General features: G+C 43.6%; 3 protein-coding genes across 7 annotated transcripts in view; 1 reads left to right on the top strand and 2 right to left on the bottom strand.

Moving 5' to 3' along the window:
- Positions 1–498, bottom strand: part of LOC110979696 (spermatogenesis-associated protein 20-like) — a 40472-nt gene extending 39974 nt beyond the window's left edge. For 2 of the 3 annotated variants that reach the window (XM_022235722.2, XM_087138750.1), the window contains exon 1: positions 364–498. The gene's annotated coding sequence lies outside the window, so the exon portion shown is untranslated. Of the gene's footprint in view, positions 1–354 lie in introns of all 3 variants that reach the window. The other variant, XM_022235723.2, reaches the window with a different exon arrangement.
- LOC110979698 (NAD-dependent protein deacetylase sirtuin-7-like) lies at positions 404–7788 on the top strand. Of its 2 annotated transcripts, XR_015425813.1 has the most exons (11): positions 404–583; positions 1538–1675; positions 2133–2237; positions 2821–2891; positions 3106–3178; positions 3746–3844; positions 4225–4461; positions 5018–5098; positions 5608–5714; positions 5935–6678; positions 6743–7788. XR_015425813.1 is itself a non-coding variant. In XM_022235725.2 (10 exons), exons 1-10 carry the CDS (start codon positions 470–472, stop codon positions 6332–6334), a joined length of 1425 nt encoding a protein of 474 aa, XP_022091417.2. In that variant the 5' UTR covers positions 404–469; the 3' UTR covers positions 6335–7788. The 2 variants fall into 2 exon arrangements, 1 of the variants encoding a protein (XP_022091417.2); XM_022235725.2 differs by having other exon boundaries at positions 5935–7788.
- LOC110979725 (uncharacterized) lies at positions 7221–27210 on the bottom strand. Of its 2 annotated transcripts, none has more exons than XM_087138749.1 (16): positions 27074–27210; positions 25401–25709; positions 24316–24540; positions 24082–24198; positions 23613–23715; positions 23238–23305; positions 22334–22404; positions 21427–21509; positions 21191–21268; positions 20703–20796; positions 18658–18882; positions 15512–18227; positions 13797–13949; positions 12701–12807; positions 11993–12103; positions 7221–11442 (listed from the first exon to the last, which is right to left on the bottom strand). In XM_087138749.1, the coding sequence occupies exons 2-16, from the start codon at positions 25693–25695 to the stop codon at positions 11386–11388; spliced, it is 4503 nt and encodes a 1500-aa protein (XP_086994875.1). In that variant the 5' UTR covers positions 25696–25709; positions 27074–27210; the 3' UTR covers positions 7221–11385. The 2 variants fall into 2 exon arrangements, with proteins under 2 accessions (XP_086994875.1, XP_086994874.1); XM_087138748.1 differs by having other exon boundaries at positions 27079–27210.

The following is a 27210-nucleotide window of genomic DNA, read 5'->3' as shown; positions in this document are numbered from 1 at the left end:
ATCTAGAATCATAATGCTCAGGTGAGATTGGAATGGAGTGCAGCCACAGGCGAGTGGCTGGAACCTGAAGTAGCCACTTCCTCTATTTTGCCTCTATCAAGCATTACATGTACAAAGCATGCACGAGTACTAAGGCAAAGCTGAAGTTGAAGTGGGCTGGCCATACAAACTTCTACAACTAAACAAGTTAAATTTGGTGCCAGGCAAGTTGACGTAAAAACATCTAATTCCCCTTATTGTCTCTTGTCTGTCACACACTTTATACTTATTTAGTAAGAAGCCATCTACATTCACGCTTGTATTTAAACACAGAACTAAACTGTGCCGATATTTGGAGGAAATTACCCAACTTACGAGACTCACCAGACTGCGACCAATTTCGGCTGAAAAATGAGCGATTCCCAACCGTTGAAAAGCGCATTTCTAACATACTAGAAAGGACGGGACCCGCCTATTTAAAAACATAAACATGGCGACGAGTTTGCAAGTGCGGGAGAGGGTGCGACCTTCAAGAAATTGTGCAAAAAAGACTGACCGCTCGGCGATTCTGAAGAAACAGGAGGTTAAAGAAAAAGAGAGAAAGGTGAGGAACTTTATTCAGTGTTTTTTGTTCCGGTTGATGTGTCAGATCATGCTGTGATGAGCTTGTCAGAGATGCTTCGTACTGATGAATTGTAGGCCTCTACTTGTGGGCCTATATAAAATTGTGTAGGGCATAGGTGGGCCGACACACGACACAGCAACCCCTACCATCACCATTGAAAATGAATACCTACGGTGATCAGGTCTCTTGGATATGATTGGTCGCTGAGCGATCGGTCGATTTTCGTGCGATCGGCCGATCGCCTTTTCAAGCTAATTCGCAGTTCTATATGATTGTTTGGGGAAAGGGAGGTTAATTTGGAGATTTACTACAGGATTGCGCAAGAATGTGACCATGTATGTAGATCAGTCAACCGCACCCGTACATTATATTAATTGTTGGGTGTGATCAGCCAATCTGCATGATCACCTAATCACTCTGTACAGTTAGTCAATTCTGCATGAAATCTCTAATTTTATTTCCCTTTTTGAAACCATCTTTCACTGTCGTGAACAAGAAACAGCAAGTGGCCGATTCCAGAACCATTAACAAATCATGCACTAAGATATGCTAATCATGTTGAGATTGATCAATCATGCATATTGACCAATCACAACAAGTGGAAACATGTCATTTGTTAGCATAGGGCCTAGTGTCGGGCGCGAACAGCCATGTGCCTGATTGGTCTATTGTGCTGTGCTGTCAGTCAATCCTGTTTGAAATCTCGGCTTTTACTTTCAAATTTAGTTTACCTTTTACTCCCATGTCAAAACAGTCTTCCCCGACCATAAATTGGAAAGAAAAGGCTGGTGGTAGGATTATCAATGGATCTCGTTGCGAGATGTACCACTAAGCATTGATTGACCAATCACACAGATTGTCTGAAAGTAGCTCTGTGATGTAATTCGCTTTGGCTTGAATGTCATTACTTCCACCTTTCAATCTTGTTTTAAGGTCAGAGAGGTTCTTGCCAAGCCGGCCAAGCTCCGGACCAAAGATGACAGAAGGCTGCTGCGGGAGTGCAAGGATGTAGCCAAGGAGCTAGAACGTCGGGCGCGACTCAAGGAGATGGTCAAGAGGAAGACACTGGAGGTGATTGGCTGAACAGAGTCATGTGACATGCTACTCTGGACTAAATTATCTTGGAGTTTGAATGCCAGATTTCAGCAAATCTCATTTAGGATCTGAATATAGTGAAGCACAAACATTTTTTATACCCTGAATAAAAAGGTTGAAGCTGGCAGTAATATTTTTGGGTTAATATCGCCTAAAAACTTTTTATGTTACCTCGTCCAAGAATTATAACCCGCGAAAGAAAACAGTTACCATTTTGCTAACAGTAAATAAATAAATGTCATATAAATATAAAGGAAATTTGATATAAGAGCAAGCCAGCAGAGCAATTAGCATGGTGCTTCTTCCATTTATCCGTTTAAAAAATTTTTTTTAAACAAATTTTGGTCTTAAACTACCCTCCGCATTCTGCAGTCTTCAGTTATATTTGTTTAAAAAAAACAACCCAGATTGATATGATGTGGTTTTCTGCCAGGTTGAAGACAGCAGTGATGTCCTGGAGGCCAAAGTGGAGGAGCTGGTGTCGGCCATCAAGCGGTCGAAGCACCCAGTGGTCTACACCGGGGCAGGAATCAGCACGGTCAGTGGCGGCCAGAGTTGTAGTTAAGTTGACCACTCTGTGCTTAGGATAACGAAATGTTCTTGTTTGGCTTGACTTGTGCCAGACTCGAAGCGAGTCCTCGAGCCTTTTGGCCCGAGTCAGAGTCCAAAGAAATGAGTCCGAGAGTCTAGCAAAATGTGGGAATTGAGTGCAGACTCAAATTGTATAACACTTGTGTCGGCAGGTTTAGACTTTGGTCCACAACTTGCACTGTAAGGAGAGTTGTTGTTATCCCTTTTAACCACCATTTCTAAACCAGGTTGCAGAAATAATTACAAGCGATCATCTGGAAAATAATACCTTGTTACACTTGAACACTACAAACTCTACATCCTTCATCCCTTGGGAATACCAACATTTTCTGCAAGCATTTTTTGGAAGAGTGAATATTATAAACCTTGGAGAGGAATGATCAAGCAACAAGGCTACCTTCTTCAGCCCTGGTTGGAATGACGGGTCACATTTTAAATCACATTTGCTGTCAAAGGTCTAAATATTTGCTTTTTTCCCTTTCATTGTTGATTTTTGTATTTTCTTTTTTTTTTCATTTTGTTTTGTTCAGGCAGCTTCCATACCAGATTACAGGGGGCCAAGTGGGGTGTGGACCCTCCTACAGAAGGGGCAAGAAGTCAGGTAACATGGATAAATATCAGGGAAAGAAGCGTGGAATCAGTCCAGCTGTCGCTTCCATTATGCCTTGAAAGGACAAATTTGAAGAATGTGCTTTGTTGTGTTTCAGGAAGGTTCGCTGTGAATGATACTCAGGGAATTGGGTTTTTCACCCATTCATGATATGCCAAATTTATGCCCGATGCTCTTCGTAAGTTTCAATCATTTCTTTTTTTAGGACTAAGTCCCTGGTTGATGCAGACCCGACCTTGACACACATGGCAATTACAGAACTGCAGCGACAAGGTGTGGTAAGTGGAGGAACAAAAGTGAATGATTTTTAGGCCTCGGTAGAAAAGATTCAGACAGTGGAATTGACAGAATTCGCTTCTTGATGTGGACGTCACCTTCAGAGAGTCTGTATAGTGATTGTCTATATAGAGATGATACATTGGAAATTGCACAACTCTTGTTTTTAACATTTACCTGCATTATTGCTATTTCCAGACACTGTTGGTGATGTGAACAGATGTGGTGCACTGCTTTTGATATTGAAATAGAATTTAAAATACAGGCATTTCACAATAGTGCGCCTCCAAGAGTTTGCAATGCATTGGCCAATCACAGTGCACGTAATCTGTTGACCCAATGTGCATTTGGATAGACAGATTTCGTGGGTTGTGATTGGCCAAGGTATAGGCGCACTATTGTGAATCTCCCGTATTATCTAAAATTGAACAAGTTTACATTTTTGAGTTTGAATAATTGGATGTACATAAGAGTATTGTGACCAATAAAATATCCGGGGTGATTTGGTTGGAAATGATGCTTGCCCTCTTTGATTTTTCTAATGTTTCCTTTCGTTAATTGAAATGCAGGTCCAACATGTCGTTTCTCAAAACTGTGACGGTCTGCATCTACGCAGTGGTCTGCCACAGAGGGCACTGTCCGAGGTCCATGGCAACATGTTCATAGAGGTGAATCACCCCCACCCATCCCCCTGTAGCCTAGCAACGCCCATTCCATGTAGCCCACTCCACTGACCGTGGTTCTCACACTTTGTGGGGAAAAATCTTTCCTAATAACCAGCCAACAAGATAAGGTGAAATCTTAAAAACTTAGCAAACTAGCATTTCAAAATAGCACTTTGTTGAACCCAATCCATTTACAAGTTTTTTGAACGACAAAACCAACAAGGAACAACTGAGAAGCGTACCCTAAACAGTCTGCCAAATTTTCATGTACTTTTTTCACTGTTTTTGAATTCTAGCATAGACGTATCAAGAGACCAAAAAGTACTGCCTCAGGCACGTAATGTTTCTGATAACCTGTTATTATCTTATGTTTGTCATAACAGGTATGTACAGAATGCAAGCCCGAAGTAGAGTACATTCGTCTGTTTGACGTGACGGAGAGAACGGCTTGCAGACGGCATTTCACCGGTCGCTTCTGTCATACCTGCGGGGGACCGCTCAGGGATTCCATTGTTCACTTTGGGGAGAAGGGAGCTGTCCAGCAGCCATTGAACTGGTCTGGTGCCATCACCGCTGCCAAGGAAACAGACATGATATTGTGTCTGGGTTCCTCACTTAAGGTATTACGGTCTTTGCCAGCTTAACTGTCAGAATTATTTTATGTTATAACTAGGACCAGATTGTTTGGTAGACCTTACTCCGTCTTAGGTTCCAGCACAGTTTCATCGCACTGGTTTAGTGCATCTCTACATTTTTGTGCTTGTACTAAGCCATGTACGAGCTAGTTCGAAGCTTCTCCTGTTCAGAAAATGTGTAGAGAAACTTCTGTTGTGTTTGGGGCATTTTTTGGTTGGCCCTTGAAAAATCCAGCTCTGGTTAAGGCATTACCCTCCCCCACAGATTTTGTTTCTTGATTGGCTGAGAGGGTGTCACACGTAAGTGGCTATTATTCTTTTTATATGCTAGACACACACCAACTACAGTATTATGCCATTTGAAACCAGAGTTCCATCTCTTTTCTGAAGCACTGAAGAAAAGGATGTGAATATTTGCACGGAATAACGCCTTTCCCATCAACTTAATGTATGGATCGTGTGGTATGGTTCTCTCGCTGTGAGTTTGTGCACATGCTGGTGAAATTTAATCTGAGCGACATATTGGTTGTGTTTCGTGTAGGTCCTGAAGCGATACACCTGTCTGTGGGGAACAAGCAGAGTGAAGTCCAAGCAACCGAGACTGTACATCGTTAACTTACAGGTGATATTTCCTGTTTATTGTTGAAACTAAATTGAAAGTTGCGTCGAGGACCACAGGGTGTGATGGAAAGATACTAATGTACCGTGTGATTACATGGTTCCTGCGAAATATTGGCCATCGTTGCAATAGGCGAACATTCCAAAGCTTTTTCAAGGTTTGCCGAACACTCCTTTTGCACAGTATCAGGGTCTTTGCCTATGACAACGGCAGAGGTACTTTTGGTCGTGTGAGTTAGAGAGAGCATCTTATAGAGGTTCCACATGTCAGCCATCTTTCCAGTAAGTGCTTTTGTCGCAGAGGGATAGTACAAAAGGTCTACTCATGTGTATCCTTGTGGAATAAAGCTCTTACCAGAAAAATGGCTGCCATGCAGAACCACTGTTGGTAACTGGTGGTTCAATCTTGATGTACTATGCACCTGCGCGCCAATATGAGAGTTGGGAGTGTCAGTGGTCAAGCTATGATCAAAACCCCCCCAAAAATGATTAGTATATTCTCTTTTTTTTTAGTGGACACCGAAGGACAAGATGGCGGTGCTGAAAGTCCATGGTAAATGTGACAGTGTGATGGAAAAAGTTATGGCCAAGTTGGAATTGAAGATACCCAAGTATAAAAGGTATACGTTTTGTTTGTTCCATCCATAACGATCTTCCATGCATACAGAGGACTCTTTTTTCTAAAGTTAAACATTTTTAAATCTTGATCATTCAGGCAGTTGAAATTCTAGCAAACCTGTACATGCAACCGTGGTGTTTCGATTAAAGTTGTTTCCGAAATATAATTCACAGAGTTGTAACTTCCCTGCATTGTAGTATGCTCTCTTTTTTGTGCTGTAGGTCACATGATCCAATTTTCACCATGGCGACTCCTCTTCGGAAACAGGAACTGGACACGTTCAGCACCAAATTATTGCAACCTCTGCCGGCTACCGGACCAGTCCTGCAGGAACCAGTTCAAACCAGTTCAGGACAGAAGGAACCGGTTACAACTGGTCCCAGCCATGTCAGTGTGAATACCAGTGATTCACTGGTAACCGCGCAGTCTTCTGATGCTGGGACTGTCAAGGCAGAACTAGCTGCCAATGCGAAGAGAGATGAACATGAAGAATTGCCTGTTCACAGTGAGCAGGGTCACTCAGCAGCTGTGCTGGCAAAGCCAGGCTGGTTCGGGAAGGGCTACCACAGGAAAGTGACGCGAAGTAGAAAACGGAGAAAATTGTCTCAAGATTCTGCGTAGTTAGTTGTTCACAAGCACAATGGATAGAGGAAAAATGATGGAAAGACTATATGATTGTAAAATTTTAGCTGCACATATTTCAGTTTTATACAGTTATTCCTTTTTTGTCTTCTGCAAAGAGCAGTATGCACAAATGATAGAAAGGTGAGACCAAAGTTTGTTACATGTATTTTCATTGGGCCTTTGGAAATGGCATTGTTACAGGCTGTGGCTATCAGCCCTCTCATACTTCTGACCAGCATAATTTAGTCGCAGCCACATGGTCTGAAACCAGAGACTCAGGACTAGGGTGGATTGTCAGAGATGTTTCTTTCTGTGGAAGGGAGCTACTCGGAATCTCACTGGTTTACTGGGTTAATTTATGAACTGTATTTAGGAAAGTATAACAATGCAGTGTCACTATAACAGATCTATCAGTAATTTAGGAAGTAACAAAGGAGTCAAGTTTAAAAATGCTACACGTGGGAACGAATGTTTTATCCCGATAGCACAGTGAAATTGGTTAACAATACAAGCTACAGAGGGATTCCAATCAGTGCAAACATAGCAATCAGCAAGATCTTAGTAAAGTAATTTCTTCGTGTGATGAACTGCAAGGATTTGACTAATTTTAATTGTTCGTTACGACTCTGCATTCTTTCCTCAAATCAGCCATTACATTTTTGAGACGTTTGTCTTGTTTCTTGTAATGCCTGACACAAGCTTTCTTTTTAAGGTTTTGCCACCTTTCGGGGCCTATCATCTCATACATTGTTAGTACTTTAATATATTTTGCCATGAGAAGGAAATGAATGTAATTGAATTGGTCTCTAGAATCTGTCAAGTTGCACATCACGACACATTAATCTCACCATGGAACACATCCAAACACCTCACACATGCATGGTACGTTAAAAACTTGTCTCCTCAAAATTTATTTCATAAACTTGTCTTCCAAGCATTGACTAATCTCTGAGATTACAATTACAACATGATACATGACTCCGCACAGTTAAGTGCTCGGCATGAGGCGATGATACCGGACTCAACTAGAGACGAGACAGTGTGCTGCATCTTCACAGACTGGAGTTTATGCTCGTGGCTGGTATCATTTTGTAACACCATTTCTTTCCTTCTATAAGTTAATACAGAACCACCGAATTAGTGTCAATGCCAACAGCAGTTAAATTAATTTAATATGATATGTTTACAAATTTAACCAAATTTCATTGTGGGTACATCATTTCCCAATACTGGCAAATGTACGTGAATTAAGTGAGCAAGTTAAAGATAATCAGATTTCATGGTTGTTACATGGTAATTTTTGTATCTTTTTTTTTCCTTTTACTGGTGGATGGAAAACTTACACAGAGGTATTGCATTCTTGAAGATGGATATGTAGTTAGATTTCCATTCACATGTGGAGTAAATATGCATCATAAATAAACAAAGGACAAATACATTGCGTAACAAGACTTCCTATAGTTGTGTTTAATTGAAATTGTCACTAACGGAGAAAAATATTGACGACATCAGCTAATGCGAAGTTGAAGGCCAGCATTACAGGATGTTTTGTTTCTCAAAGATTCTGAACCTTTTAACTTGTGTTTCGCATAGGTCGCTGACGCCATCATTACAACTTCACAAGCAGCCAAGAAAACAGTGTTAGTGTAGCCCTTGGATGCTGAACCTTTCCTAAACTGACAAGATTGCCTTGGTACAAGGGAACCGTTTCTTTCAGGAGAAAATTCAGAAAAACCTTGCAGCAACAAAAACTTCCCCCTCGTAACATTTTTGACCCTGTCACTTCTATATTTCAACATGCGTTGTCCCTATAACCTGGTCACATGTGAACAGGCATATGTTAACCCCTAGCCATGCCAGATGCAACCTAACGCTACAGTGGCCCACTAGTACAGGGCGCTGTTAATTTGTGAACAAAAGACCTTTTTTTTCTAAGCTCTTGTAGATCTGTTCGATTCAGCAGGTTTTACACTTGCTGAGGTTTTAACAGCCAAGAACTAGAAAATCAGGGGTGAATGAATGAATTCCAAAATGTGATGGCTTGGTACAGCGGTGTGTCATTGCAAAAGGGCAAAACGAACCCATTCCAAGCTGTACAAGATTTTGAGTGGTTTTTCCAGTTTTTAATGGCATTCACAGGAAAAAAACTAGGTACCAGCCTGTTACAAAAATTTTTTAAGGATTAAAGACACTTTAGAACCAGTTGGCAGGCTTCACGCTCCTTTTGATGCTGTCAGCCTATTAACCACTTCCTGCCGGGGACTCCGAAATCGGAGACGTATGGTTTATATGGGTGGCCGGGTCTCCGAACTCGAACAAAGGAAACAGGGCCCTGTAACAAAAGACCGTACTCCGAACAAAAGACCAGGCTGCTGGGCATTACCAACATTTTTCACTCTCAAAATGATAATCCAGCCTTGTTTTGAAACCATTTATCAGGGTTTGGGGCATTGAGAGCGAGCGGATTACCACCGGGGACAAAAGCGCTCCAACACCGCAGCGATGAGCCACACAGCACCGCTGCATGCTAATCTAGGCCCCTATTGAAAAGAGGTCAGCAGTGCACTGAGCCAGGTTCGTGAACAAAAGACAGTTATACAACACCGCACAATCTGGGCTCTGTTTACAAAGCTGCAGACCTGGCTGAAATACTTGGGTGTCAATGAAGGTCACCTGTCAACTTAGAGTAGTGCCTAAAGATTACTTCATGCGGCTATAAACGACCGTTAAATTAAATGATGAATTTTTGAAGGATTTTGAAAACAGAAAAAATGATAGTCATGCCGGACCAGCATCATCAACATTGAAAAATGCCCCGGCATGAAGTAGTTAAAGCAATGGACCATGAGCTGGACCCCCTAGAGGGCCGAATTTAAAGATTCCCAAGGAACTTAATTAAAGGTGCGAGCTTAAAACAAAACAAAACATTAAAGTTCTTCTCTCCTGCTTCCCTTAAGTAATTTTAAAAGCAGCTGACGATTTAAAGGAATTTAAAAAAAAAAGACTTTCATTCCTCACTTGGTTCAATGCAGAGTTACAACGCTGAAGATGTTTCACATAGGCCGTGTCCAAAACGGGCTTCCAGAGCTACGGCTAGGTCTATTGTCTGCGCGTCTCCACGCATTTCCAATGGAGCAAAGACCTAGCCCTAGCTCTAGACAAGAGATTCGGATGCAGCCATACTTGGGCCTTATCTTACAATTAATATTGCCAAATCTTCCAACAAATCAATGTGATGGTTGCGAATAAACTTGTCTGGGTTACATCGCCTTACATGCCATGGCAACAAGGTACTGCCTTGACATGTTAACCATCTCGCTACACGTATTTTGGTAAGAAACATTGCCAATGCCTCCATACACATACGTACCAAAGCCTACTCATCTTTTTTTTTCATATACTCATCAAAGAACATTTTTTGTTTGTTTTTTTCAGTTCCACTTTTAATCTACAGCTTCAGAAATTAATTCTCGGCCGACGGTTTGAAATTCTGAATAAATTGAATACTCTGACAGTGTAAACTGTACACAATATAGACAACTTTGTGTTCAAAAGTAATGTACAAATGTTTGTCCACGTCGTTTCAGGGCTGGATGTGTTGTCATGGTTACGATTTCTGTGCCGCGTGGGCACTGAAACTCTAGAAAGCAGACCAGCTGGCAAAGAACACCCGGTCCAACTGTAACTGCGCTCTAACCAACAGGCTTCTCATTCCAAATCAAGATGAGATAAAAAACAAGAAACTCCAGTGTTGTTTTTGCGTTTGCATCAAAGAAATCAAGCGATTTGAACTATGTGCTAAAAGAGAAGAGGGGAACACATTGAACTTTTATAAGAAGTGAATCATCCGTTAGTCTGGTGGTGTGACTTGTGCACGAAGTGCATAGAATTGGAGGAATATTCGAGATGATGGAAGAGTACACATCACGGAACCTTTCCAGTGTCACACTGTCTTACTGTCTCTTGCTTCTTCACTCCTCTTTGACCAAGTATTTTCATAAATAGTGTCAAGAATATACGACAAATACATTCATACGAGTAAAATGATTGCGGTTACACCATGGATCAATCTCTTTCTTGAGTATGTGTGGTTCTGAGAAGAACCGCGGAATAACTCGACATTTCGAACAGTGTACTTTGTCCGTCTTCAGGAGACTGAAGACTGAAACACATTCATGGATCTCCAAGGTAAATTCACTTCCACGTCAAGACTTTGTAATGGCTGCCACTTTACCCCTGCCTTTAGCCCTGAGTGGTGCAATGTGCGAATACGGTGCTCGTGACATTTTTCGCCACACACTGGCCTCGTACACCTCTTTACCGACAAATGGTAGGAAAGCCGAGCAAACAGGTTGGTTCCTGCCTCCATACTTAGAGCTGTAACATCAATGGAAAGATGGGCAGCAGACTACTTGTCTCTCCCCATATGCACACATTTCACAAAGAAATAGCCTACGCCAGCCGGTGCAGTGAAAATTCCACCCACCAGAGTCACTGCAGTTGGAAGTTGTTGCTAGGTAGCAAAGCGCCCCCACCGGTCAACGCACAAAGCCCATTAAGGCTCTCATCGTGGCTTTAGTGATTGGTTTTGATTCGAGAGAAAAACTGCCTCATGTTGCCTATGAGTAATTTGTCTGCCTGACTTGTGGACTAGTTTAAAACTGAACGCGCGGCAATTGCTGGGCTAACACTGGGCAAAAAGAACATGTGGAAGTCATCCTAACGATAAGACAATAAAAATGGTAGAATCTCTTACAACTGCAGTTAAGTAGATTTCATGCTAACAGAAAAATTAGCTGAGCCAGCCCTTAAGTCAAAATCAGGCACCGATTTCAGAGAGAACACCTTGCCGACCGCCATTTGTCAAAAACCATGCCAACCACATAAAGTCTGATAGAGGGGCATGAAAAAATAAAGAAAAAAGAAATACCTGCCCCCAAAAATGATCCGGATAAAACGATAAAAAATAGATCTGATCTACAGCATAATATACAGGTATGTCGTACCCTTAAATGTATAAATATCAAATGTACTCGTCTTTTCTGTTGTCACCGAGGGCGCTCTCCGTGGGGGTGGTGCGAGAACCGACTGTAACCATGGTGATCCTGTAAAACAGGGACAACGGGACACGGTCAGTGGAATGTGGTGGGAATTCTGGATTTGGTGTTGATGCATTGCATAACAGGAAGAGGGTCCTAAGTTTTTGTACTTTCCAGTACGGGGAGATCGTTGGTTGAAAACTAGCTTGGAGTCTGGTTACTAATAATCCGAGTCAAAAGCAAGAGTTTAGGGCAAAATATGGTAACGGGGGTCAAGCATAATTGTGGTGTTTCTGTATTAATGATTATAAATTTTTCTGAATGACTTGCACAATCCAAGAATTATTTCTAGAAAAATGCAGCATCCATTTTCAGCTGGGAATGAAAACATTTTCACATTTAAACAGAAAGCCGGAGAGCCTCCATGAAATTGAGCGGTCTGAAATCAACGCCAGAACAAGACACACGCTAGATTGGGGTGGGAAAAAAAAATTTGTTTCTTTTCCTTTTTTTCACCTCTCCATGTCGTGTCTTTTCTGGCCAATACATTTAAATCTGGGAATAAGGAAAAAAAAAACAATTACTGAGGTTTCATCTTGTGGCGGTGACACGTTACCTTGTCAAGTGTGAGTTTGTTCCTCATGTTTTGCACTGTTTGGAAGGGATTGTGCCATCCGCCAAAAGCCTTGTGCCGGCTGTCGTCATAGCGCTTTTTGACTTTCTTGACCTGGTCAAAGAGTGACAGAAATAAGCCTTTTTCACAAGGGGAACTCGGTGACTGTTTTCCAGATGCAGGAGGCGTGATGGTGTTGCCTCTACGCCAAGTGGAAATGGACACGAACAAATTCTTGTTTTACGGTGCTGCATGTTTGCTGCATGAACCCTACATCTCGTTGGAAATGTTAAAGATGGTTGATTTTAGATGGACCAGTGGAAGTGCCGTGCCTACGGTCTTGGGCATGGCTTACCAAAAGCACAAAATAAAAAAAAGGAGAAATCTGAAAAAACAAACAAACAAACCAACCAACCAACAAACAAACAAACAAACAAACAAAGAAACCCTAAATTCACATCAAAACACCCCAGGAGACTGAAAAAATAACAAACGTCCCACTTGTAAGATATGACTACAAAATACTGATATTGCAGCAAAATTTCAACCATGTAAGGGTGGAGAAAAGGCTGCTTCGCCACTGCAGGGACTGTGTATATGGAACGGACAACCACAGTAGTTTCGTATGTACCATTTGGGCTTCCTTGTGCGTGCGTATTATTTAAAGTAATAGTTGCAATGTTTGGACGTATTCGAATCCCTCATCCCTACCTTGCCTCTGTCCAACTCTTCTTCGTAGGAATCTCGCTGCCAGTCTTTCCTTAAATCTTGCTCAACTTCATCATCCAGGGCACTGCGACCTCCATCCCAGGATTTGACTAAAAAAAAACAGATGAAACACTCATGAAAATATTAGAATTCCGGGAATGAGTCCAACAAGCTTTTTTTCTCAACATACCGACCGAATGGATTGTCAACAGTTAATGCAGACGCTCGTGTTTTCCATAGGGATATAAAGTTTATGACAGAGAACTGGATTCAATTAAACGAAGAAGCAACATTTTCGCAGAGGAAAAATTGGGCAGGGTGGAAAAACTGGCCAAAAAAGGATGCCCTTCGGCAAACACAAAGGGTGCTTTTCGGAGGCACTTAAATCATGTTCAATGTTTTCAATCTGTCGCAAGTGGATTTTGGTCCATTTGGGAAGGTAAGGTCAAAATTTCCTTTTCCCAGACAGAGCAGTTTTATGGAATAGAAAGACCTTAACCCCTTCAAGGCAGGATTATTTTGACCGCGAGTGCTGGGCTGTGGTATGCCCTGAATGGAGGGCTTTGTCCAGCAGCAGGCCCCATTGAACCAGCAGCTGCATGGTGAATAGACTGTATGTGTGGTATGCACTAATCCTCACACAACGGTGCGGTAGTAGCAGTCCTCCGTAGAGAAGGGGTTAAAAGCTGTCACTGCAGTGAAATCGGTCAATATTTTCTTCAGAATACACACCTTTCCAGACCAAAAAAACTCTGATGTCCTTCCCCTGGAAAGGTCCGCAACTAGGGCAAAATAAAATTGGCATGCTTCCTGCCTCCCTATGTACCCCATTTTGACTGGAAGTGGGGGTGGAAAATGTGAAATTTGAACTTAAAAAATTCGAATGAAGTGTGAAAGAAGTTTAACAGTGCTATGCACGCAACTAGTACCCCATGACGTGTTGTTCATTCCATTTAACGTTGTTTTTAAACAGTCAAAACATAATGCCGGCGTACTAAATCAGTTTCCCACTTTCCCACCTCTTTTCCGATGCTTTGTGATACAAAGAAAAACTGTCTTCTTTTTGGGCCTAATGAAATTTCCACTAGCCTACACTTACTGGAGGGTCCGTAGGCCATCAAAGACGACTTGCCCAGCTCCTCAACGACCCCTGAGGATGAGTGGGTGCCGTCCCACACGACGTGCATCTTGGAGGACTTACTGCTGCTCCTGTGACCATCTCGCGTGTGATGGTCCCACTGCTGTATGGGTACTTTGTGTAAACAGGAGCAGGTAAGGAGAGATGTTAGCGCAGATGAAGGCACGCAAGGTGCGAACATCCCTTAGACTTCCTGAAAATGCTTTTAAGCCGTTACCATTTATTTTTTTTCAGACTGGAAGTTCTAGCAAATTATTTCCTGAAATGTTGCTCAATTAGGATTATACAAATACAGAATGGTTGAAGGGGAATCAGTGAGAATTACGGGTAGCAAGGTGCAGTCAGCTTGACTACCTCCCGACGAAAAACTCAAATAAGCCATGCTGTATGAGTTTTACTACCGTAATTTTCGGAATATAAGCCACCCGGTGTGTAAGCCGCAGGACGCTTAAAAATCCGCAAATTAAGATTTAAAGTCGGCATATAAGCCGCACCGCAGCGCTGGTGATCTAGCCATGAAGGTGCTGCATGCTGAAGCACTAGTAATGGTTCCACTATAGGCAGACTCCCAATAACTTTAAGAAAAGTGCGAACAAGTGTCACTATAAAGTGAATTTTAACCACTTCCTGCTGGGGATTCCGGATCCCGACACGTATGCTTTATACGTGTGGCCGGGGTCTCCGAACTCGGACAAAGGGAACAGAGCCCTGTAACAAAAGACCGTAATCGGAACAAAAGACCAGGCTGCTGGGCATTACCGACATTTTTTTCACTCTCAAAAGTGAAGATAATCCAGCCTTGTTTTGAAACAGTATACCACGGTTTGGGGCATTTAGAGCGAGCGGATTACCCCCGGGGACAAAAGCGCTCCACCACCGCAGCGATGAGCCACACAGTACCACTGCATGCTAATCTGGCCCCTATTAAAAAGAGGTCAGCAGCACAATGAGCCAGGTTCGTGAACAAAGGAAAGTTATATAACACCGTACAATCTGGGCTCTTTTTACAAGGCTGCAGGCCTGGCTGAAATATTCAGGCGTCAACAGATTTTGTCTGTCAGGCTAGAGTGGACACCAGACAGTCCTTCACGTGTTTGTAAGTGTCCAGTAATTAATGAAGATAGGAATATTTAAAGAATTTTGAAAACAGAAAAAAAAATGATAAATATCCGGGCTCAGCATCATCAACATTGATAACTGCCCAGGCAGGAAGTGGTTCAAGTCTTGGAATGTAATCATTTTTGCAGGGTTAGATGACCGTCCTGCATGGGCCGTGGATCAGCTCTTGGCCTTTTTCCCAGCAACCTGCAAAAGTTATGCAGTCGGGGACACACAATAAAACTCAAAATCAGTTAGGTCTAAAATAATTTTTTGGTATCTCACTGGGATGATGCCGTCCGGGTGCGCATCGTTTCTTCTTCCCAGTCGCACAGCGGAATCGGCCAATGACGCACTCCAACATGTTCGTGAATATTTATGAGGTGTATTAAATTTGAATCCCTATCTCAAATAAGTGGCCTTTAACACTGACAGATAGCTTCAAGTTCACCTATCAGCTCAATGCTTAATTTGTCACAATGAAATGAACCACTGCAGTCTAAGTTATAAGGAGCACCTTCAAACACTGCAGTGAAATTTGTACCCATGTACATGTATTAGAAATAAGTGATCCTCACCTTCGTATTTGTGCTTTGTGGTGATATCCTCATAATCTCTCGTTCTTTCCTCTCCTTTGTCCAGTGATCTGTGTTTCTGTTTCTTCTTCTTCTGCTTTTTCTTTTCCAGTCGGTATTCCTCGTCTCCGCTGGAGTAATGGAGCAAGGCTTCTTCGTCATCGTCCTTGTCTCTGTGTTTCCGGTTCTTCTTTTTCTCTCGCCGGTGACCGCTTGACGTGTCGTCCCCGTTTAGTCGCGGCGAGCTCTCTGGATATTTGCTGTCCTTATTTGAGTCTCTGTGCCTGTGTTCTTTGTGGGATTTTGAATGTTTGCTGTCTGAGGTATGTCTGTGTCGGTGGGAATTAATGCGTTTCTTTTTCCTCTTCTCTTGGTGCAGACTTGTGGGGGAATCATCTTCCAGACGTCGGACTTTCAAAGGGCGGTCCGAACTGCTGCGGTCCTCAGAACTGTGTCGTTTCCTTGATTCCTTGTGGTGTTTTGAACGTTCATGGGAGGAGCCACGTTCACCTTGAGTCCATTTGTGGCTTGAGGGTCTCTTGTGGAGGTCGTCGGCGTTGAAGACACGCCTGTGCCCGTCGTGTCTGGACGAGGCTTCCCGGCCCTCGTCGCTGCTGGAATGGCGATTTCGGCAGTGCTTCATTTTCTTCTCCAGCGTCCGTCGGATCAGCGAGTGCCTCTCCTTGTCCTTCCAGTCCTTGTGCGAGTTTGAATGTTTGTGGCTGGACTCCTCATCCTCTGATTGGCTGTCCAGATGTCTGGAGGGTTTGTATTTGTCGCGGCCATGCACGCCCTTTTTGTGTTTGTGTTTATCACCAGCTGTTGCGTTGTCATTCAGTAATGGTTCCTCGTGAGCGTTTACCTGCGGCTCCACAACTCGTTCCACCCACTCTTCTTCCAACTCCATTTCATCCTCCACCTCGAGTTTCTCCTTCTTTTTCTTCTTCTTCTTCTTGTGCTTTTTGGCAGATTTCAGCAAGTCGTCGGACACCGGTTCGGTCTCTCTCTCCAAACCCTCTGCCGTTTCCTTGTCCGTGCTGCTTTCCAACAAGAGTTCCGATCTGCCAGGGAGGCTGTCATCAGTTGGGCTGGAAAGATGTTGCTTTTTCTTCTTCTTTTTCTTCTTCACCTGAGTCGCATCTCCAGTGTCTCTCTCCGGTGATGTTTCATTTGGCCCTGAAACTTGTCCTGAAACTTTACCATTTCGGTTCGCTGATCTACCTTGAGGTTGCACTTTCTCGTCGCCTGTTGAGTTATCTAGTGACTCCACTGAAACACTTGATGATTTTATCACAGTATCTCGCATACTCGTTGATACTTTCTTTTCCTCTTTGATAAGTGAGAGGTTCTTTTTCAGGTCTTTCTCTTCTGGTGGTTGGTCCTGGATATTGTCGAATTTGAGGGCTGCTTTGGGCCCTACGAATGTAGTTCTGCACTGTTCTGTGTCGCTCGTGGATTTGTCTGAGTTTACAGATTTAGAAGGGGTGATATTCCAGCCAAAGACAGCAGCTTCTTTTTTGATCTCTTCAGGGGTTTGCGGGGCGTCTTTCTTCTCCAGGATACTCCACTCGCTGGTGGAGTTGGTGGAAACGTTGCTGTGCAGGCTGCAGTCGGAGGCTGGGGAGGGTGAGATCTGGGCGTCCGAGTCCACTGCCCGCCAATGAGTGGTGGACTTGAGACGCTGGGCCTGGCCATTGCTGGTGGTAATGGTCAGCTTGAGCGGGGAGTCCGGCTTGCGGATGGCCGTCAGGTTCATGCTGTTGGCCAGGCCGGCCTTCTTTAGGTGGGTGGGCGAGAAATGCGAGCCGTCGGACGGCGTTTTTGCAGCTGCTGGGGGTTTCATGGGCATGATGTCCACTGAGTTCTCCTTGAGTTTGCTCGGAGTGCTATCTCCCGGAATCTCTTTGGTCCTCGGTCCCGATGAATCCTTGGTGGATTTATCGGGAGTTTTTACTGTCCCAGCATCTCCAGCTGGTGTCATTGACAACTCCGCCACGACCTGGTCGTAATTGGTGTCCGAATCACTTGAAGAATTGGAATCCTCGGCCGTGTATGGGACAAGACCAGACCCACTCGGTGCTTTGCAGATGCCGTTGGTGTTGGAAGCGTCCTGGGTCGGTCTGGCCTTGGGTCTAACCAGCCCTGCCAGGTGTTTCAGCGAGTCCTTGGCGGGGGTTGTTGGTGAGCTGAGCGCGGGTGGCGAAGTGGGGCTAGGTCTGTTGGGCGAGAAGACCGTTGTGGCAGCCGGCTGGTCCGATTGGGCTTGCCTAGTGGCATCCCCTGACCCGGCTACGACGGGGGTCTTGGTGGCCGGTCCCCCAGGTGCAGCAGTAGGGGACTGCTTTTTCGCGACTGTCATGGACTGTCCCTGTGAACCTGCGGTGGCCGGCCCAGACGCTTTGGGCCGGAACTGGAAAGAGAGTTTCGGCCGCTGGTTGGACGGAGGGACCATCTTGGGAAGGTGATGCCTTGCCTCCTGCTGCGGTTGTTGCTGCGGTGTCTGCTCCGATTGCTGCGGCCGGAATGTCTGATGCGGTCGCTTCTGCTTGTCCTCACTGATAACCGTCGGCTTGAATCCGGCGTTATGAAGCTGCATGGGTGTGGTGCTGGTTGAGGGTCTCGGCACGGGCGTGCCGACGGGGCCGTTGAAGAGTGACTGGGGCCTGCTCATCGTTGTGGCTGGCTTGGGGCTGTTAGTCTGCATCACATCCCGTTTGGTCTACCGTGAGAAAAATCAATTCAGATGTAAACCAGACGTGGGCAAGTAAAAACCTAAAGCAGTTCTTCGTTCTCACCCAACAGTCTAGATTTGTCAAAATACTTGTTCACGTCTGCAGATGCAGTTGGATAATTTAAAGAAGTATAGAGCACAGATCAAATTACACAAGGGCAATTCTTGTCTACTTCTTGGCTGGCAGGAATTGATTAAGTCATCTGGTCTCCTTGGCAGTTGATAAAACTGTCAAGAGGGCAAGGTAAATGTAACAAGAGAGAAAGGGATACAATTTCAAGAAGGCAGTGCAACTTTGGAAGAGTGGCCTAAGTGTTTAGTAGGTGAAACACTGATCCCTCAGATGTTCTTGCCGTTACATTGATAAGAAGGGCCAATAAAAATCTTCATTTTCCTAGCAGTGCCCAGCGCCACCCACCTCGCTCCCGTTCATGGGTGACTTGAAGCCGCCCTTGCGGATGTAGAAGAGGAGGTAGGCGTTCTGGTTCAGGACCCGCTGTAGGCTGACCTGGCTGACAAAGGCATCGTTCATGCAGTACCAGCTCTGGTTGGCCGCCTTGACAAAGCAGTAGTAGTGGCCCGAGTTGCAGGAGGCGCCCTCGTGCTTCAGGACTGCGTACAGCTCGTACATGATTGGCTCACCCTGAGGGTCAAATACGAATGACCCATGAAGTGTAAAAATAAACCAAGTTCTGTAATACACGATGGTCCACTGCAGGAAACCCTGAGCGTATGGCACTTTAATGCCATAAAATATGACATAAAATATTACAAAACTGAGCAGTCAACACGAAAAAGCACACTCTCTTCCTCAGTGCAACTGTCGCAATCATAACACACGTATACAGTTTTGTTCCTAACTCCTGGAAAAGCTTTTTAAGAACAATTTTGTTAAAAGAGCAGCTTAATGATAAACAATGGGACAAAAAGTTAATTCACCAGACAGGTATTTATCCAGTTCATAAGAGTGATGTCACTTCAGTTTAAACCACGCCCACTGCACACATGCACTGCACATCGGGTTACATGCATTGATCGCCGTTCACATGGAACCGGAAGTTAACTCGCAACTTCTGCCATCGTCCAATGGGAGTCTGCGAATCGTGGCGCATCAGCCTTTGCGACGAAGTCACTTACGAACCAGATAAAGCTCATGTATGTGTTTCACTATAACGACCTTTGACCCTTGTTCCCAGGAGCAAAAAAAGACAATACTTTAATAGTTCTCTTTGCTGCTATTTTTAGCCCACTTTTAACCCAACAAGAAGTTCAAAAACACCAACTGTCTCCGTCTTCACAAGTGTTTATTTTACTCCTTACTGGGGAGAAGCAATTAACAGTATAAATTTCTGTGGTAGGATGGTGCTTTGTAGGATGGCTCTGTAGAGGTGCTGGTCATTGTTCCATCTTGCCATTCACTGGCTTTTTGGAGCATATTATTTTTTTAAAGCCGTCACCTGTTTGCTGTAGTGCCATGTCAATTGTTTTATGTTTATGTTTTTAATGTAATTAATATTTTTGGTTTAAAGGCCAGTGGAAAAGTGTAATAAAATAAAATAAATAGTGACGAGGTACCTTGCCCGAAGAAAGACAAATTGCAATCCCACTATTAGGGCTTGAACTGCTGATCTGCAGAATTTGCCACGAGATTTTGAGTTTCTTGATCCAGATGACACATGAGTGGATAATGAGCAGCCCGAATGTTAACTGAGTTCAGACTATTCTCACCTTTGGGTCACTCATGTAAGACCTTAGATTGAGGTGCTCTGGGTATGTTAGATCTTTTTTGATCTTCCCCATACCGAGTATTATCTGAGTTTTGAGTATGCTCACCTTTGGGTCACTTATGTAGGACCTCATGGTAAGGTGCTTTGGGTATGTTAGATCTTCATTGATCTTCCCCATACTGAGTATTATCTGAGTTTTGAGTATACTCACCTTTGGGTCACTTATGTAGGACCTCATGGTAAGGTGCTTTGGGTATGTTAGATCTTCATTGATCTTCCCCATACTGAGTATTATCAGAGTTTTGAGTATGCTCACCTTTGGGTCACTTATGTAGGACCTCATGGTAAGGTGCTTTGGGTATGTTAGATCTTCATTGATCTTCCCCATACTGAGTATTATCAGAGTTTTGAGTATACTCACCTTTATGTCCCTCATGTTAGACATCAGATTGAGGCACTCTGGGTATGTTAGATTTTTATTGATCTTCCCCATACTGAGTATTATCTGAGTTTTGAGTATTCTCACCTTTGGGTCACTCATGTAGGGCCTCAGATTGAGGTGCTCTGGATAGCTTAGATCTTTGTTGATCTTCCCCATACTGAGTATTATCTGAGTTTTGAGTATACTCACCTTTGGGTCACTCATGTAGGGCCTCAGATTGAGGTGCTCTGGATAGCTTAGATCTTTGTTGATCTTCCCCATACTGAGTATTATCTGAGTTTTGAGTATTCTCACCTTTGGGTCACTCATGTAGGGCCTCAGATTGAGGTGCTCTGGATAGCTTAGATCTTTGTTGATCTTCCCCATACTGAATCGGTTGAACTCAAACCTGAGAAAAAAATCAATTCTGCATTACAACTGGCCAATTTGGGGCTGGGCACATTACCAATTTTCAACATAATGTACACAATCATGTAGTGTCTATGACAGAAGAACAGATCCAATAGCATGTAGGTGCTTTTTTATGCATAAAGGTGCATTCGTCTGTACACGTAGGTGCAGTCTTCATGCACATAGGTTTGCCATTTCCTGCATGCAGGTGCATTCTTCTGTTTGAAAGGCACTCCAGGCTTGTGCACATTCTGGCAAAAATTGAAAACGCATTTACTTTTTACTTCTAACTGCATAATTAATGAACAAAGCCCACATCGCAAGTGGCTAGCTTCTCTCAAAAATAAAAAGAAAATTGGCAGTTTGACGGCATTAGATGGCTGCTTCCGTACCTCTTTAGACAGAGAGTGAGCACGGCTGGGACTCGCTGAATGGTAAACCTCTTCTGGGCTTTGACTTTGCGATTACACCTACAAATGACAGGATCAAAAAGAGTATATACCATATCGACGAAAATGTGACACTTGGTTTGTATTCAGTAACTCACACTAAATGCTACGATGTGCAAACTGTGGTTGACCATACGCACAAGCTGATCGATGCTCGTATGGTCTGGGTGCTCACTTACTTCTTGCAGTGATAGAGATTCTCTCCGTCCAGCATCTCTGGCCGGATCAGTCTCTCCAGGGCCTTGGTCACTGATGGCGCTTGCTGTAGAGAGGTCGAGAAATGATGCAAAAGAGTCAAGTGCTAAGGAAGGACATGGAACATAAGAAGTATTCCAAATACCAAACAGTTTGTGAAATGAAAGAAGATTCCTTGAAAGCTAGTCTTAAACTTTTAAGGCTTTCTGGAAAGCAATTGAAAAGAATGCAAATTAAAGACTTTGCAATTACAGGCCTTCTGTGTCAGGCAGTTTTATTTTCATTATTATTAATTATTGTTGATGAAAAAGCAGGATTCCTCGAAAACACCCATAAGCCCAAAGAAACCTGTAGAGAGGAGATAATGAGAAGCAGTTACAGTTTTAAGGGTGAGAGGAAAACCCCAGAAGAATGTTCTGGGTAGAACCCATGAAATCAGGTAGGGACTGAAAAGCCAATCCACAAGTGGACTGAGCCAGGTCGCTGACATGAAAGATAAGGAAAGAAACACTACACTGGTTTGACCCCCAATTCTGATAAATGGGTTGTAGGATCCACAGACAGATTTGTCACTTTTGGAATATTCAAGACTTAATGGGTCACTGATCCACTCTTGGATGTATTAAAATTTTGGAAAGGAACCCTTCTGAAAGCTCCTAAATCTGACAGCAAGCAAGATACTAATGAACATTGCTTGAACAATACTTGAATTTCTAGGGGCATCAAGTCATAAAGAAACAGTGGCTGGCCTGTATTTTCCTCAATCCTATGAAATCTTACAAAACTTGGTGGGATTTGAAGGATCTGGGAGGAAAGGTCACAAAAACAGACAGAAAACATACGACTCACTCCAAATGTGTTAGGTCTCTACAACTGTGCGAAGAATCTTACCTTTATATCCAATCCGATATCCAGGAAAGGGTCAAATGTGTCCGACTTGGTTTGACAGACTGAACATATTACTGCCGGGGGGAAAAGAAGCTTTCAAATTCAATACACCATCAAATAAAATACAGTTTATGCTCGGGGAGACAAATGAAATGGCTTGAGTTTAATATTACACAACATGAACATTTTAACAAGGTAACATCTGGTAGCCGTGAAATGAATTGTTTGTGAAAAAAAATCTTTATGAGAGAAACGGTACTTCATGTAATTGTAATATTTGTCTGTTCCCCCAGATAATAGTCTGTTTCCACTGAGCTTTAACAGTAACTCTCCTTAGTCCTCCAAAATCCTTTGGGCGGTTTCGGAGGATTTTGGAGGATTGAGGGTGAATGGCTAAGTGCACGGTTGATGTCGAAGGATGCCATGAGTGAAGGTCGTGGGTTAGACCTTGTGTTGTTCTTGGTCAGTCCTGCGTAAATTCGGCCCGATATTTCTCTTGAATCAACCACACTGCTCAAGAATGCCCTTGGCACTGCCTCAACATAATGGCAGGAATTGCCAGAGGATTTTGAAGGATTGAGGCAGTAGGCAGACCTCCAAGTGACATTTTCAAGAAATGTTGGAGGATTTTGAAGGACTAAGGGAGAATTCAATTTTTTCACTCCCCCGAATTGGAGGATTCTGGAGGATTGAGGAGGGTCCCTAGCAAAAAGGCCGAGAATCTTAGGCTGTTTCCGAAATATGCTTCCAGAGCTATGGCTATGTCTACTGTCAGCGCACCTCTGCATATTTTCAATGGAGCAACGACCTTGACCTAGCCCTAGAACAACAGATTCGGATGCAGCCTTACTTTGCACAAAAGCTGCCCCTCAAAGTCTAGTCTCCTCCTCCATTAAGGGAACCTTACCTCGACTCCTGTAGTAGCCACTGAAGATTTGATACACCAGACTGGTCTCCTTGCTGTACTTATCCAACCTGGAAACCAAAGTGGGTTTGATTTTCATTGACATATTTACAACTTGAGGTGTTTCATAGCAACTTCTCACTATGTTGGAAATACAGCAGTGCTGTGAGGATTAATCTTGGGCACTGCTAAAGGACGTGTTGCGTGCATGCACTGATATGGGCATAGTACTGGCAGAGATAGCACAAACAATATTTTCAACGGAATGTGCACAGAGCCACAACATCTTTGACATAAAGGGATGCACCAGATCATGAAATGGTATTTGTAAGTCTGACATCTGATCGTACTGACAGGCCTATCTGGCTGAACACTCACTTGTCAAATCCGTTAATGCAGGATTTCTGCATGGCCTCGATGAGCAAGCGCAGGAACTCGTGGGCGTCCTCCTGTCTGCCTATGTGCATGTGCTTGGCAAAGTCTGTGATAGGGAAATGCAATGGGCATGAATGCATTCAGTCTCGCACCAACAAGCTACTGGTGGGTACCTTCAACAGCATCTATGAAAACTGAAGGTCAATTTGAAGGAGGCATTTTCAAATACTCGTGACTGAATTCCTTATTTCAGCTTCGGGAAGACTTCTGTGGCACACAATGCTGTGTGCTCGCAGCATTTCTTGTGTGAGGCAATTCTGCAACATTTTCTTCTTTTTTGAATGGAAACATAGCCCACAATTGTACATAAACAGGAGAATTACATACATTAGATTGGGGAGTTGGGCTGGATGCAAGGGCCACAGATGAATCTGAGGTTTGAGAAGTGGCCAAGGCTAGGTTCTGGACTCACGTTTGAGTTTATGGAGTATGACCATCGGCCGGATGGCCTGACCGTTTTGTTGGTGGTTGAAGGTCCGATGGACGTGGTTACACAGCTCACACATGATGCAGAACCCAAGCTCACGACCTGTTGAGGTCAACGGTTCAGGTTAGAAGTGACAGAGTCTGGGTATCGTTCACAAGAGAGACACTCTGCTATCACATGTGGCATAAATGTGACAAAGAAATGACTTTCTGGACTTACACTCATTCTTGTGCTGATGTGTAAGGAGGTAATTGGTCAGCGGTGGTGTGTAGGTCAGGCACTGCAGCGTTGCATTCAGGAAACAGGTGTTGCCCATGTTAATGAGGCCCGGCCCCACCCGCTGACAACGCTGCCAGGCCAGCATGATCTTATCCGACGGGTAAAGGATCTTCTTGGGGGCTGGGATGCCATCATGTCTCATCTCAACTTGACCATTCATTTGACCTGGGGGGGCGGGAGGAATATAAAATTGAAACACATGGTATATTCGCTGAACAGCTTAAAGTCTTCCACTTTTGATATGGTTTGCGTACAGTCTAGGGAGTCAGCGGTATCCCCTCATCTTGCTTTATGTTTCAAAGCCCATAAAGCAATTTGAGACAAGTAGAAATATTGTACTGGAAAGTGAGGGGCCACATGCAAAAAACTCTAAAACAGCTAGCAAAAAAAAAATGAATTTAAAAAGTTCCCATATTCTATAAAAATCTGAAATTCAGAGAAAACAAAAAGGCTGAAATCAGCTAAAAAGCCGTGACAGTGACAAGTGTACTACTAAAGTAAGCATAATCATACTTGGCAAAACAGATGCCTCGTGGTAAGAAATTTCAACACTCCTTCAAAGTTTGTCAGTTTGAAGAAAAAAAAGTTATAATGGCCCCCAAGTGGGACCAAGGGAAGGCACAATTTTCCTGGTAATGGAGGCTCCTTTGGTGGGAACTACACTTTGCTGGTTTGCAAACAACTATGAAATGCAAGCCTTAACTCTAACCCTGCTAAAAGCAGCAGAATGCACCAGAGGTAAAAAGTTGTTGCAAGTTGGTGCATTTAGCAGGCAACACAAGTCTTCTGGTGGTATGCATTCTGGTGCCTTTAGCAGGGTCCTTGGCAAATACCCCTTGGGGGTTAGGGTTAAGGACCCATCGCTACCAACAGCACCAACACTTCCCACCAACCAACGAGGAGGTGCTTTTGCTCAAAGCAGATTGCATGCATAGGAACAAAATGATGATACCTATGTGGAACTAGTTCAATGGTTGCAGAGGAAATTCCCCCTGCAAACGCTTCTGAAACAAGTATGGACTTACTGTGGTTGTTGCTGGATGCGGACCTCGACTCTTCTGCCTCTGGCTGGCTGGGGTTCAGTGCCACATACTTCACGCGGAGGTTCTGCAGCTGGAAAGAGACGTCCCTCTCGGCCTGGTGGAAGTCGATGCTCTTGTGCAGCACCTGCTTGGAGGAGGCCACCAGGTGCTGGTCTAGGTCCAGCTCGGTACCAGACTGCTGTTCTGCAGCCTCCCTAGGCTGCGGGTCCGCGGCTGTACCACTACCAGGGATGCAGGTTTTCAGAAGGCCCCTTTTAAGGGTTTGGTCAATCGTCATCACTGGACGGGAACCTGTTGGGAAAGGCAGTGTTTGGGCATTCATTGCCATTAGCACCCTGTTCCCATAATCCAAAGTCTACCTTTTCAAAACAACTCACCTAAATGAGTTGGCAATGATGTCCTCTTTCATATCAGAAAGAAAAGAGGAACGTGGTTTTTTTGAGAGAGAGAGATTATGGGCAAAACGGCAATGTAAATGATGCGATAAAGAGCTGTGAACGAAGACGAATCAGCGCATGTAGTCTTATTCCTTGATCTGGAACCGTAAAGTTTCTTTTATGAAATTCAGTATATCCACAATGGCTGGGTTGGGTAATAAGACATGAAACAAAATGGTGTGATGCGGTCGTCTTTTGCTGAACTTGGGTAAATAATTCTGGTTTTCTTGTTGAAATATTATCAAAATTTACCTAAACTAGAGCTACTAGGATTAAGGAATGCATCTTCAAGGTCTGAATTTTAGTTAGTTTGAAAAGTGGACTTCATTTTGCTCATTACAGGAACAGGGTGCTAATGGTAATACACGCCAGCATTTGAATCACTTCGGGCCTATTGGATAACATCAGCCCTAACCTACCCAAACCTCAGAAACGAACACCAGGTTTTCAAGGTTTGTGGGAGATTCAGACCTATTGGGTTTGATACCTAAAACCTGTTTAACTGTAACCTTCTCGGATCCTTCAAAATCTACCCTAATGTTTTGGAAGTTTTGTAGGATTCAGACAATTTAAGAGCAAAGCAACTCATATTTTACAGAGACTTTGCAGCCCCTTGAGAGCTTTAAAAAGTAGATGTATGTACACAGAATACATGTACGTGTATTTCACATATTTACTGCAGAATGAAGGATTTTGAAAGGTTTTCTCACCTACAGAATTAGGGTAGGCCTAAGTTTACATTAGCTATATCAGAAAGTGATGACATGTCCTTAAACGTCAAAGTTAGCAGTGAAAGTATTTAAGTGTTTACTAAGAAAACACAGAGTTTTCCAGACCAGTCTCAAACATACATACAGACAGCTTGTGCACAGCCACAGCCTAGCCTGGCGCTTAAGTTTATGCCTGGAGGGACAGGGTGTCAAGTGATGCCAGCATGTGGAACTCCTTCCCAAGAAATGTGTTGTGTTAAATGGCAAGTACTTGGTGACCGCACATACAACTCTATCTCAATTGACAGCACAGAGTGATGAACCACTGCTGGTAAGAGCGAATATTCACCGACGCGCACCCAACAATTTCAACGTCCATGAGGTAGGCCTATCGTTAAGATCCACGGTCCGGAAACTGGGCACCTTCGCGCTGATGACATTTGTGATTTTGTAACACGTGCAAATTTAACCACTGCAAAAAGTGAGAAGATTAATCATGCAAATTTACCTTACTTGTTTCTTGAATTCTGACCTTCAGGCATTCTTCTCCTTGATTAAACACACAATGTACCGGCACTTTCCACTTGAATTCAGAAAAAATAACCGCACCAACTGCACGAGGAAAGACATAGTACATCCGGGCAC

The sequence above is a fragment of the Acanthaster planci genome, linkage group LG07, assembly GCF_054643075.1.
Source record: "Acanthaster planci isolate LZ-2023a linkage group LG07, COTS_SCS, whole genome shotgun sequence".
Classification (NCBI taxonomy): Eukaryota; Metazoa; Echinodermata; class Asteroidea; order Valvatida; family Acanthasteridae; genus Acanthaster; species Acanthaster planci.
The sequence above is the reverse complement of the archived record's forward strand: the minus strand, read 5'-3'. Positions and strand labels throughout refer to the sequence as shown.